Source organism: Malaya genurostris, chromosome 1 (genome assembly GCF_030247185.1).
Source record: "Malaya genurostris strain Urasoe2022 chromosome 1, Malgen_1.1, whole genome shotgun sequence".
In the NCBI taxonomy this organism is placed as follows: Eukaryota; Metazoa; Arthropoda; class Insecta; order Diptera; family Culicidae; genus Malaya; species Malaya genurostris.
In genome coordinates, this window is record NC_080570.1 from 130,643,558 (window position 1) to 130,657,541 (window position 13,984).

The following is a 13,984-nucleotide window of genomic DNA, read 5'->3' on the forward strand; positions in this document are numbered from 1 at the left end:
ACTTCTTTCGTGACGATTTCAGAATTCAGCAAACAGGTGAAACAAAAAGTGTCCGGAACCAGTTTGCTCATACAGAATCTGGAGGAAGAAGTCACCTACACCTTCACGGTTCGTGCGCAAACAATCGATTACGGTCCGGCGCTGAGTGGTAACGTGACGACCGGTCCGCAGGAAGGCTCCCCCGTATCACCGCGTGACCTTTTGCTATCCAAATCGCAAGCCAGCGTTGACATGTCTTGGCTTAACGGCCCTTCCGGGAAGGGACCCATACTGGGTTACTATATCGAAACGAAAAAACGAGGTGAGTGAATGTTTAAGCTTTACTCGTGTTGCTACTTCCTTTTTTTCCGCTACTATAAAGTGCAGGTGTTAGGGAAAACCATTGCATGCTGGCGAGGCGTATATTATAGTTGGTTTTATTCCTAGCAGGCTGGGCAGGGGTAGTGAGCGCAAGCGGGCAAATGTATTGTAATTCAATTTTTCTTTCTTTCTTTTTCTCCCCATTCCTATTGCGCCTAACAAATGTCGGCTATTTTCAAACGTAAACGTCGTCCTCGCACTACTCGGGGATATTGATTGGCACGACGGGGCGGGTGTTTATTTGCTTTATAAATTCCAAAACTTAAAATAAAAACATGAACCAATCAAAAGATATGGAACACTACTATAATTGTAAGTAAAAACAAAATGAAACAGCAAACAAATTCAGATTTTCCGATTTCATTTGTACTGTTGCTTGTTTTGTCCTGACACAATTTGATTATATGTTTAACCTGCTCGTTCCAGCTGAATCTATTTTACTAATAGCTCGTGTGATGAAACGATATGTGCCGTCGTATTTTCACTTCACATTTTCATTCGTTTGGCGCCGCATGTTGCATTTTCATTAACCCGCCAGGAATGGCTACCGGTTGGCACATGTATTGCATAAAGCCCGTTATGTGTTGGACCACGCTTGGGCACTCGAGTTTTAGCCTGATCCTACCAAGTAGATGGCAAAATGGATTTTATTTCTTTTTTTCGATCATGCTTATGTGAGAGACTGTCTAGGCTAGCTTTTTTATTCTAAGTTTTAATTTAAAACCTACTTGTATATCAATTTCTATAAGAATTTTTCCGATCAATCAAAAATCGATAAACATGTGTACTCACTTGTTGCATACGTTTCAAACGATGTCCACGACTGATTGCGGGAAGAAAAACACGATAGCGGATATTTTTTAATCGGATTTTTTATGTAAATTATTTATTGGATTATGATTTGATTACACATTGATAAGAATCATGTTGATTTTCAGTTACAAGCGTCCCTATTAATTGTATAATATGGTTATTACTATTGGGACATTAATTGCTTTTACAATTTAGTAATTTTTGTTGTAGGAAGAATTGAAAACTTGCCTGTCACGTGAAAGGCGGAAGAGGAATTTATAAACTAAGTTTCTAACTAATACAAACATCGAAATGATTTAATTGGAGATTGCATCGATTTTTGTTGGAATCTTCTTATGCTTCATAGGGTGGAGACATACAGAAACAAAAAAAAAACGTGGTTTAGGAAAAAACCAAAATCAAAAAAAAAATCGTGGTTTAGGGTAACCACTTTTTATTTGTTTTCGTATCTATTTTCTTTGGCAAAAATTTTGCATAAGCATTCTTCATGACCAAAAAAACCAATTTGTATCTTTTGATATTTTCACTCCAGCGTTCTTCTAGAAGGGTCTAAGCAAAAATCCCTCAAATATTCCAAAAGGCCCTGTCTTATAATCAGTTTTTTCGATTGATTTGGTGTTTTCGGCAATGTTTTTGGACTGTATTATAACGCATGTAAAAAAAGTGCTTTCATTTTATTCTGAAAATAAATCATAAAGATCAATTTTATCAAGAAAAGATTCATTTAGGGGTTAGCCTAATTTTGTGCTTAGGGCACATAACCGTTTTGAATTTGTTTACTTTTCGTCTTGCAGTCATCAGTGAATAGCAGTTCAAATAGAACTATTCAATGCAAAACTCGGCAGTTCAATTCGAACCGCTAAGCAGAGTGTCTGCTATTTGCAGAACACTTTTTGTTTTGCACCGAAGTGCCATGTCTAAACTGACGTGCCGAACGAAAGCGACCAGTTGAAGTCGAAAATCCGTTAACGTTCGGCACGTCAGTTTAGACATGGCACTTCGGTGTAAAACAAAAAGTGTTCCAGCCCACAGAAGACCGCTCCAGTCGAAAACCAGCATGCGGGCCACCCGCCGGGCCTTCGTAGCCTATGTCATCTCGAGATTCCGAGATGACATAGTCTAATGATACTATCCTAGTTTAAAGTTAGTCGTTAATTAAGATTAGAAAATACCCTTGGCATCTTAGATCTTAAGTAGTGTGCCTAAAAATGTATTATATTATTGAAAAAAATAGTGTTCTGCTAATGCTGCTAATTGCATTGAGCAAATCAATTTGAACTGCTATGCATTGATGAGTCTAAGACGAAACGTAAACAAATTCAAGAAAAAATATTTTTATATGTTGTTGTGGACAACTGATGAAGACTAGTGCACCATAATTCAAGGTGGTGAAGCTAATGGGCCGAAAAAATTGTTTTTTCAAATAATCAAATTTTTGACAATTTCATGCAACGTCGAAATTTAGTGTAATCACAATTTTTTTAGAACAAAAATCGACTGGGACTGGAAAAGCGAACATTTTTTTGATGTCAGACATTTGTCTTAGAATTGTCTGAAACGTCCAGATCCAGAAAATTACAGAGATGTGTTTTCGGACACGACCGGTCATAATGACATTAAAATGCAAATTTGAGACTTTCATCAACAGATTTAAATTTAAAAAATAGGCAAATATTTGTGAAACACTATCTAAGATTATTAAGTTAAAACCGTTCAGTTACTAATATATCATCGTCAAGTGCGTTCAAGAAGTATTTATAACGCTTTCGTTCGTAAATAGAGATTCCTGCTTACGACAACCGCCACCAGTGATTTGTTTGCTATGTTTGATCCATGTTATTGGGTGACGTTGAATAATGGTCGTTCGTGAAGTCCACAACAGATTGGTGTTTCCGAAAAGCCTATATGAAAATTTCCAAAACTGATTCACTGTCGTATATCCATCGAGCGAATGGATGTAACTTTCAGTTTCATCATCCACTCGCTAGACAAACTACTTGCTTCGTTGGCAGCTGGCTTCCGTCTAAATTGTAAGATAGTATAGTGAAGAGCAAGGCATTTTTACTACCAAAAAAAAAATTGAAAAGAATTGACACTCCTGGGATTTGAGATGACACAAGATCTCGACGTTTCAGGCAATTCTAAGACATTGGACTACAAAAAAAATATTGCAGACTTCTGAAACTTTACTGTTGAATGTCGTTGAAACTGTTAAATTTCGATTACAACGATTTCTGATTTAGGAAGTAACGCTGATTAAAAATTAAAGGTTTTACACGATGACGACACAAATGAACTGCCGATGAATCAAGTTCATCTTTGACAACTGCCGTGTGTTTGTTTTGTTTTGCGACTGCAAATTAGAAATTGAAAAACGACGAAAAAGTGCCTATTAGGTTTTGCACGATGACGACACAAATGAACTGCCGATGAATCAAGTTCATCTTTGACAGTTGCCGTGTACTTGTTTTGTTTTGCGACTGCAAGTTAAAATTTGAAAAAATGATGAAAAAGTGCCTGTTAAAAACGTATTCCACAGTGAAAATAACTAAAAAGATTGCGCTGTATGTGTTTCCAGCATCAAGGAGCGATTTATGTATGAATCTGTTGAGTGTGAGGCGACTTGCAATTTTTACATTCCAACGATGAACTTCTGATGAACTTTTAAACTGTAAACAAGTACACCTCGACTGTCAAAAAAAGTTCATTCTGTTCATTTTTGTGAGGTTATGTCATGTTCGTGCAAAACCTAATTAGGTTTTGCACGATGACCACTCGAATGAACCACCAATGAACTGCCGAAGAATCAAGTTCACCTTTTGACAGCTATCAGTGGTTTGTTTGCATATCTATTAACACGTATTCAAATTAGAATGAACGCAATGAACACATAAACAAACCACTGATAGCTGTCAAAATTGATTCATTTTGTTCATTTTTGTAAGGTTATGTTATATTCGTGCAAAACCTAATAAGATTTTTTATCGTGACGTCACAAATCAACAAGCATTCATCCTTGACAGTTCAGTGGAACTGATTACAACCAAGCATAAACAAAAATCGAAGAGGACATCTTAAACAATCATCTTTAAACTTTGCAACTAGTCACTTTTATTTTATAAATCTCAAAAACAAACCGTGAACAAATGTTTTAAAACTCTATTTAGGCGATATGGACCGTAAATTGTCTCATCAAATTTGTCAACAGACAAACAAAAGAATCTCTGTTTACAAACAGCACTGCTGAACTGTCAAAATGTGTTCATCCGATTGAGGTTAACAGTGACGGTAGAAATCCGGATTAAAAACGTGTTCCACAGTGAAAAGAACTAAAAATATTGCCCTGAGTGCGATTCCAGCATCAAGGAGCGATTTTTATATAAATCTGTTTAGTGTGAGGCGGCATGCAATTTTTCAAATTAAACGATGAACCTCTGATGATCTTTTAAACTGTAAACAAACCACCGGCGGCTGTCAAAAAAAAAGTTCATTTTGTGAGGATATGTTATGTTCGTGTAAAACCTAATTGTAAGTGTAAGTCTCTTCAAATCTTATTCAAAAGAAATCATATTAAATACGATTGGTAATACAGTTGAATTTCATTCACCAAACATTTAGAATTCAATTCGCTTGACACTTACAGTCGAATTTTCATATAATGTATATGAATTGGACGGTTTTGTTTTGTTAATCCTTAATTCCGTTAGCTAACATCTTATGAGTCATGCAAATAAAACAATTAGAACAATTTCGATGTGCCTTAAAATATGTTGTTAAATAAAAAAAAATAGAACAATTTCCGGTAAATGTTTGAAAGGCAAAAATGACGCTTTCTCTTTGCTTATTTTCTCCTTCAAGTTTAAGTATCAACTGATAGTTTATGTTTTTATGCTTAGTTTCATGCATGGTGAAAGAGATGAAAATAAACAAAAAGAATCTGTCATTTGCTGGTACGGTATTTCAAAAAGCACCGAAAATGTAATGAATATACATACTGTCTAGCGTTTCTAAGATATGTGATAGAAAACCAGATTCAATCACACCCATGAAGATTCTTGCAGCCATTTTATTCGAAATTTTTTTTTTATGCTTGACATTTAGCATTGTCGCAATTGTCAGCAAAAATAAGGAATATTGAGAAAACATATATAGATCAATACAGCAACACTTCAAACTGACATGTTATAAAATTTAATCTACGTCATAAATCTACACACTTTAGTCCTATGTTCGAAGCATTCGATAACAACATGTTCATACTTAAGATTAAAATGAGCTGAGATATGATTGAGCCATTTGCTGACACACTTAACACTTTTGAAGCACAGTTGAAGCTTACTTGATATCCTAGTGAATCTAGAACTTGAAACGTATTTCGAGAAACACATTTAAAAAAAGTGTCGATTTTTAGCAGTGTAGTTCATGTTAGTTAATAGTCACACAAACCGCTTTTGGCTACACTGGTCCCTGGGTTCCGGTTTCGGAAATACAGGAAATAATGATCAGGAGCTTTGAAACTAACATCTTATATGGTTATATGTGAATGATTTTTACAAATTTCGTGATTTTTCTTTGACCCGATGTTATATATAGAACATAATAAATAATATGAGAAATATTGTTGGCGCTTTCTGCTTCTACAGAGTGCTCCGTCCTTTTCTTGTTTTTGCTCGATCGGCGGTACTCTGGACGTTCCCAGCTTTTTGGCCTCATATTGTACGAAAGCTCCATTTTTACCTTTTTTTTGCGTCCTAGAGTCAGATTTGCGTCCATATTTTTCTTTGTCCTGAAAGGTATATTCCTCACAATACTTTCGAATTGAGCTACGAGCTTCTCAGATGTTCATATCTTCCATTTTTGCCAAATGATTTAGTGGAACTTGGAATTTTCTTATGTTTTGCCTTTCTCATATTGAAAGGTAATGCAATAACTTGAAAAATCGACTAGTCAAAATTGGCCCGTAGTGTCATATACCATTCGACTCAGTTCGTCGAACTGAGCAATGTCGGAGATGGCTGAACCGATTTTGACAAACTTAGATTCAAATGGAAGGTCTCGTGGTCCCATACGGAATTCTTGAATTTCATCCGGATCCGTCTTCCGGTTTCGGAGTTATAGGGTAAAGGGTGTTAAGATTTTATATCCTCACTTAGCGGCGAAACGAAGAACGTAAAAAAATTTAATTGGCCGCGGAACTTGGAGTAATCGGTCAAAAGGAAGTCAGGAAGTACCTACAATAATGAAACTCACTTTGTTTTTCATAGATGGCCTAACCTATCAGAGAACTGTTTCATTTTACAGGTTATACTAGTTAATGCACAAACAATCCTTTGATTTCTTTCAAGAAACGAAGAGAAATATTTTGAATAGAATGTCACAGTATTTTACATGAGAATATGAATGAAATGAGAAAGGCATCATTGCACCACTAGGCGGATTGAGACAGTTGTTATAGTGAAGAGCCGCTTACGATCATGTCCTTTGTGTTTGATGGTTCAAATTGAAAAGAGGTCGAGACTCTTTGTTATGTCGATTTCGTTTAATGTGAAACCTAACCTAAGTTTTTATCCTAACAGCTGTTTGAAGCCAGCTTCGAACCTAGTTTCAACGTTATTGAACTGCAATTCGAGTCCGTTTCAAACCTGATTCGTACATTAATATCGTTTTCGCTATAATTGCCATGTAAATTGTTAAGTTGTATTCATTTGGAGAAATTGAAACTGACCCAGGGTTGTTTCATCAAACAAAAACATCTCACAAAACTTTGTTTGGTTCGCACTTAGCAACGGGGGTTTGAGCAAACCTGATTTAAAAACTAGGTTCGAAACTGACTCGATTTTCAGTTCAACAACGTTGAAACTAGTTTCGAAACTCGCTTAAAAAAACGGTTTGACAGCTTTTAGGTTGGAAACTGGGTTAGGTTTGGCATCAAGCAAAAACAACAATCCCATCCTCTCTTTAGATTTAATTTTGGGTGTTCGCTTGTTAAATTTTCATGTGAACAATCACATCTTTGGCATTGTATTTCAGTACTGTTTAACTGTCAAAGCTTTATCTGTGTATCTTGGAAAATAACTCGATTGTTCTCGTAGAAAACAAATGCTGCACCATCTACAGTTTTGCATAGTACATTATTACTTTTTTCAAAGTATATGAAAGCATGTTAAATATTCAATTTTTGCTTGCGTATTTGGTTTCAATTTATTATAGTATTAGGAGTATTTATTTATTTATACAATAGAATTAAACTTCTTGCTGAAATATTTCTTCGCTTTTGTGCCATGAAATCACTAACATTATAGCATCCTTAAACTCTGAAAATTTGTCTGTTGAATGTTGTTTTTAATCCCATAACTTACCACGCTCTCCGCCAGACGACTCCCGATGGGAAACGGTCGCCCGCACAACCAACGGACCAATCCAGGAGTTCACGGTTAGCTTCCAAAGTTTGCTACCATCGACGGCATACAAATTCCGAGTGATAGCCTATAACCGGTACGGTATCAGTTGTCCGGTCTATTCGGATGATGCCATTCTAACTCCATCGAAGCTTTACCTCGAGTACGGCTATCTACAGCAGAAACCATTCTATCGGCAAACCTGGTTCATGGTGGCACTGGCGGCAACCTCGATCATCATTATCATCATGGTGATTGCGGTCTTGTGTGTGAAAAGTAAAAGCTACAAGTACAAACGTAAGTGTTTCGGTATTCCCACATTCCTAGGATTCGAAATGTGATAACATATTTGTTAATATCTTCACAGAAGAAGCACAGAAAACACTGGAAGAATCGATGGCTATGTCGATTGACGAGCGCCAAGAACTGGCGCTGGAATTGTATCGATCCCGTCATGGTGTGACAAGTGCCAATGGCACGCTCAACGGTACCGGAACCCTGGGACGACGTACGGGAACCATTATGGGTTCCCGGAAACCACAGACATCGGCTGCTGCGGCAGCTTCTCTGGGGAAATCTCCTCCAAGACCATCTCCGGCTTCGGTGGCTTATCACAGCGATGAGGAAAGTCTCAAGTGCTATGATGAGAATCCCGACGATAGTAGCGTTACGGAGAAGCCGTCTGAGGTCAGCTCTAGTGATTCGCAGGTAGGATTTTTTTTTGTCCCTAGCCGATACTACTTTTAATAACTCGATTTTTTTTGCTCAGGCCTCAGAAAGCGAAAACGAAAGCGTTCGCTCCGATCCGCACTCATTCGTGAACCACTACGCGAATGTGAACGACTCGCTGCGGCAATCCTGGAAGCGACAGAAACCGGTGCGCAACTATTCCAGCTACACGGATTCCGAACCCGAGGGATCGGCGGTGATGAGTTTGAACGGTGGTCAAATCATCGTCAATAACATGGCTCGATCGCGGGCTCCACTGCCCGGATTTAGCTCATTCGTATGACCTACGTCTTGCGAGGGGATCATCGACGAGCTGGACGCAAAGCTGAAGGCCAGAAGCAACGGGCACGCGAACGGAACCGTGGCTACCGGGTGTGGTGCCCATTCTGGTATCAGCGGTAGCAAAAGCGAAAATCAGCTGTCCTGACGTGAGCTGAAAATCGATGAATTTCATGCCAGAGCTAGCTGTAGGAAACTTGTTTGTGATACAAATGTTTTACATCTGAAAATTTAGAGTGAGTGAGGTGTTTGCGTGGGTCTGAATTTGGACGGAGGGATGAATGGTAATGCGAACCAGTTTTTCTTTTTAAATTATCATATAGGGATGATGAGATTCTATCAAAGAAACACACATGCCATTTTTGAGTGTGCGATAAGAGTTCGCATATAATCTGCTCCTTGAGAGAAAAGCATAATCAAAAATATGACTGATTTTTATTCTTTACTGTAGAATATTTGAATTTAAGTAAGGCAGTATCAAATGGCTACTTTTGTATCAGCTTAGCCGTCGATCGTTTCGATTTTAGTGAATATTATTTAATTGAAGAACTGATACAAACATTACACGCTGTTGTACAATACCGAACAGAAAACAAAAAAAAAAAAGAAAATAGATGGAATATGCTGAAAGTTAGTATAGGTTAAGGGAAACCAAATTATTGACGTTTCAAATGCACTAATTCATAAACAAACAAAAATGAAAATGAAAAAAAAAAGAAAAGTTCTAGGTGCAATACGCATAAGATAAAATGTCATTCGATCTCAAAAAGAATAGAAAAAAAGGCACAAATAAGCGTACGACCCAGTCTCGTTTTTTTTTGGTATTCTAATTTGTTCAGGATAAGCATTTATTCTTGTAACTTTCCTACTTCGCCTATTTCTGCCCCACAAATAGTTTTCGTAATGAGAGCAGTTCTAGGAAATAACCAGCAGCAAAATGTGGCAAAATCTAGATGGATTTGCTCCGATTTGGACAAAACTTTGTAGGTGTCTTCCGCATGGCTAATCATTAAATGTTTTACACGGTCGGAGAGAATAATTTTTAAATAGAGTAAATGTTTTTAGTATGAAATTTTTCAGACCCTCACAACTTAGAAACTGTTAATAGTAGAAAGAATGTGTCCAAAAAAGTGGTAGGAAATTTTTCGGTTACTCTAAAAAAACTGTACACTGATAAAAAAAAAATCAAACTCTGTTTCAAAAATTTCAAAAAAAAGTTTCCGAAATTGTTGATTCGATATTTTCAAGCCTGTCACGCTTAGCAGACATGAAGTAAATGACACTTATGTTTAAATAAGTGATTTGTAAAAAAGCATTTACTTTCCGTTTATTTAGCGGTTTATATTGAACCGCGAGGTGGCGTTAACAGTTCAACATAAGCTGCTAATGCACTGGTGAATAAAAGACGAAACGCAAAACAAACTTGAACATTATTGCACCGGTCAAAAGCAAGAAATTTGCTCATAGTATCTTTTCTCCTAAAAGTAGCTGTTCTGGGGATATTCAGACAAGAAATGCAAAAAAACTCAAATTCTTTTTGAATTGTGTTGTTTCTCGTCTCATCGTTGTAGCTCGGAAACTGTTGGTTTTTTAAAGGATGGTGTTGAAGAAGAAGCTGTAGGAAATCGTGTTATAATTAGCAATCGTAGTTCTTTGAATATATCTCTAAATATATATTGAAGATCTCTCTAAATATCTTGAAGATGGTCTATGGGTCAAAATTCGCAAAATCGCCCAGCAAAAATGACTACGACTATTTGAATTTTTTTGCTAAAAGTTATTGTAGAATAAAATTTTTGTGTTCAGCTTCCGACCATGATTAGGCAAAAGCCAGAATCAATAAAATAAAAATTGTAAAATGAAATTTTTCGTCACATTTTCTACAAAATCATACCATTCTTTAACAAATAAACAAATTCGAATGAAAGCTTTACAAATCGCAGATAATGCACTGAGGTCTTTTTTTACGCGAGACAGCAAAAAAACGCGTAACTTCGGAAATCCGCTTAAAAAACGCAAAACCAAAGAAAACTTTTTCCTAAGTCAAATATCTTAGAAATGAAAGTATCAAAAACAATTTTTTTTTAAAACAATTGAAAATTTTCTAAGTGTGAGAGTTGGCCTCAATAAAATTTCGGAATAATACCAGATGTCGATGTTTCATGGATTTCTAGGACAAAACAAGAAAATCGGAGAACTTTGAAAATTCATGTAAAAAACAGCGTAAATCCGCGTAAAAAATCGCATAGAAAACGGCGTAAAGTCTTCAGCGTACAACAAATTTAAACTTATTAAATAAAAATGAATCTTTTTCCTTGATTGTTTTATACAATTTTTGAAAACAATTGATTTTTTTTAATTTATTTGTTGAAAAATGGCATGATTTTGTTGAAAATGTGATAAAAACTTTCACGAAAACTTTTTAGAAAAAAATTTTTTCGTTGTCTTTTTGAGAATGTCAAAATTGGAGTGCCTATAACCAGAGTGGCGACAGCTGTTTGTTTGGAATGACAGCTTTGTTAGAAACGGGCAAACGACCTGTCAAATACAATGTAAAGCTCACGAATGAGATGTCGTCATTCTGTTTCTAAGCACTCTAGTCACTGTAAGGATCAAATAGAATCGAATTATACACACTTGAACATAATATAAAAACAGTAATGTTTTTCTGGGCGATTCACGAATTCTGACCGTATGAGCAAATTTATTGCATCTGATCTGCAGAATCACATTCTATTTGTTGTACAAAAGACTATTTTTCAACATGAGCTCAAAGTTAGATAAATACCTAAAAATTATTTCATCTGTAACTTCTTCACTTTATAATTCACACTAATCAAATGTGGATTTTTATATTGTGTTAAAATTAATTTAAAACAGATTTAAAGAGAGGTTATTTTTAATTCGTTTATTTCGGTTAATTATTCTAATTGTTGAAAAACCATTCGATTTTTTTTCTCAGTGTATATTTAGTAGAATAGCCTATCTGTATCCTACAACTTCTTCTCCGACACATTTTTTCCACAGTTTGCAGTTTCCTGGCTCAGCAGAGATGCCAGATCTCGTATATAGTGCTGCAGACTATTGAAAATCTATATGTTTGCAGATTTTTGTCAAAATTTACAGACTTTAGAAATGGCCGTTTTTTTTGTTAACCAAGTCAGTTTAGCGTATCATATTTTATAGAGAAATTGCTGGCTGCAAGAGATACTTTTAAAAGAAATTGCTCACTGTAGATATTTTTTCGGATTTACAGACTCTTGCCACCCTGTCTGAAGATATTTGAAATTTTTTACCAGGCATCTCTACTCTTCAGTCGAATTGGTGGTCTCTCCACTCAATAAAAAAAACGGCTTTGTCATATTGAAGACGTGTGCTAAGTTTTATTTGAATCGAAGTATAAGGAAATCTAATGACCTGCTACAAATTTCTGAAATTGCTCATGAACTGTAAAAGTATTAACAAAACAATCGATGGTTGGTAGCATAATAGAGCCATAATTTTGTGGCGATAATTTGAAAAAACTGCAAGTTTTAGTTATCGCCATACTCTTAAACTTAAAAGTAACGGAAGACGAAACACTGTAACAGAAAAAAAAATCCACTGCCACTTTCAATTCCATGCGTGTATTTTATTATAACCACAATTTACAACCCTCCAAGGCCATGGAACATTAACTGTTGCCGCGATGGATGCAGAACCAAATGATCCCTGTTCTGGGTAGGGTAACAGAAACAGTACGTTTACAGTACGAAGTAGTGCAACCGTTTTTTATTGTGAATATTTCCATCCTAAATTTATGGTTATGTTATCGGTTTCTGCAAGACTGTTGAAGCTCTGACGATACCTATTTCCAGTTGCCTTATCATACTAACATAACATTAACCACTATTAGCGTTCTTAGCGATTCTTCGATGAACATGTGCATTTTATGTTCCCACGCGATTAACAGAATAAAACTAACATATGTACATATAAAAAGGTGATCGTTATACGAACAAATCAAATCAACCAATTCTTAGTTGAGCATAGTTTAGTACTAGTTGGAAAGAGAATAAGGTACCATCTACGAAGCCATGCGGCTTTTCACGAGTCCGAAGAAATTATTTGTGTATAACAACTACTTACATTCAGTGATCAAACAAATTCAAGTGTGAATGTATTCCTTTGTACAAAATCTATAAAGTAGAACTGTAAATTATAATAAGACTTCTAAATATTTTATATAGCTAGAAAAAGAATAAGAAAATTTATTGTGGTATGAGAGATACTGAGATCCAACAAATTTGTACCTAGAAAGAACCAGAAGAAAATTCAAAACAGAAAATAAAATACTTGTTAAAGAAAAAAATAAATAAAGCTAGCACAATAGATGGAAAAATGAACACAAACACACCCACGAATCTACGAATATCAATACAATCGAATACACAATCGTTTTTACCCTGAATCACGCGCTGCTACTACTCTTAGTCACGATATAAAAACTGCCTTCACAGTACATTTGTGTAATCAGTAATGAACAGAGAAAAAAACTAGTAGTGAACTATGTCAGATCTACTTAATCCGTTGTTACTACTACATAGAACAATACAAATGATGCCACTGTAAGCATTCGTAAAAAAAATGTGTATCAGAAATATAATAGTGAAAAATAACATCGTTTTTACGGTATAGGAAAGAGAAAGAAAGCTTTTTAGAAAGTGTGTACTTTCAAAGGGTCTTTGTGCAGTGATATTTATGCATTTTGTAAATGAATTAAAACATGACACAATTCTTTTTCATCGAACTTATTAGCTAAATGCTTACCCTTCTGCACATTCTGCTGGTTACCAGTAGAATGTCGGCAACGCTTCTTAGTAGAGATGGTTGGGTAAGCATTTTTTCAAACCCTAACCCGACCCGTATCCGATAGAAAATATAAAAAAGTACCCGAACTTGAGATTAGTTTTTCTTCCTAACCCGAACCCGATAAAAAAATAAAAATCTACCCGAACCCGAAAAAAGTTCCGAAAAAAACCTCCAATCCCTCCGCCCTGCACACAGGCCTGAAACGGCCTTCAATTGAGGTTCATGTAAACATTCGAAGTGATCCGAGATAATAGATGAAAGATAAACTAGATAACTGAAATATCAATTACAGAACACACATACTAATAGTTTCCTCCTACAGTTTTCATTTTTAATACTTTACTCCATTTATGATTTTATTCATTCGAACTTGCTCACTACCAACAGTGAAGACAATGAAGCAACTAGATTACTTGACACTTGAAACTGACCAAACAAAACTTCAAATGATTAGGTACGATCATTCAACTGACGATGAATTCTAGGAGCTTCACTTGAAAATGGCATTTTCATCTGATATTATTCGATTGAAAATGAAATTTTACCGCACTGAA

At 35.8% G+C, this 13,984-nt stretch overlaps 1 protein-coding gene across 9 annotated transcripts in view; it reads left to right on the top strand.

Moving 5' to 3' along the window:
- LOC131425786 (protein sidekick) overlaps positions 1–13,237 on the top strand; it is a 249,008-nt gene extending 235,771 nt beyond the window's left edge. For 5 of the 9 annotated variants that reach the window (XM_058587934.1, XM_058587937.1, XM_058587935.1 and 2 more), the window contains 5 exons: positions 23–301; positions 652–672; positions 7,548–7,868; positions 7,939–8,279; positions 8,341–13,237. In XM_058587934.1, coding sequence (XP_058443917.1) covers positions 23–301; positions 652–672; positions 7,548–7,868; positions 7,939–8,279; positions 8,341–8,583 — 1,205 coding nt within the window. In that variant the 3' untranslated portion in view covers positions 8,584–13,237. The remainder of the gene's footprint in view (positions 1–22; positions 302–651; positions 673–7,547; positions 7,869–7,938; positions 8,280–8,340) is intronic. The other 4 variants (XM_058587936.1, XM_058587940.1, XM_058587941.1 and 1 more) reach the window with 1 other exon arrangement.
- Positions 13,238–13,984: the final 747 nt, after the last annotated feature.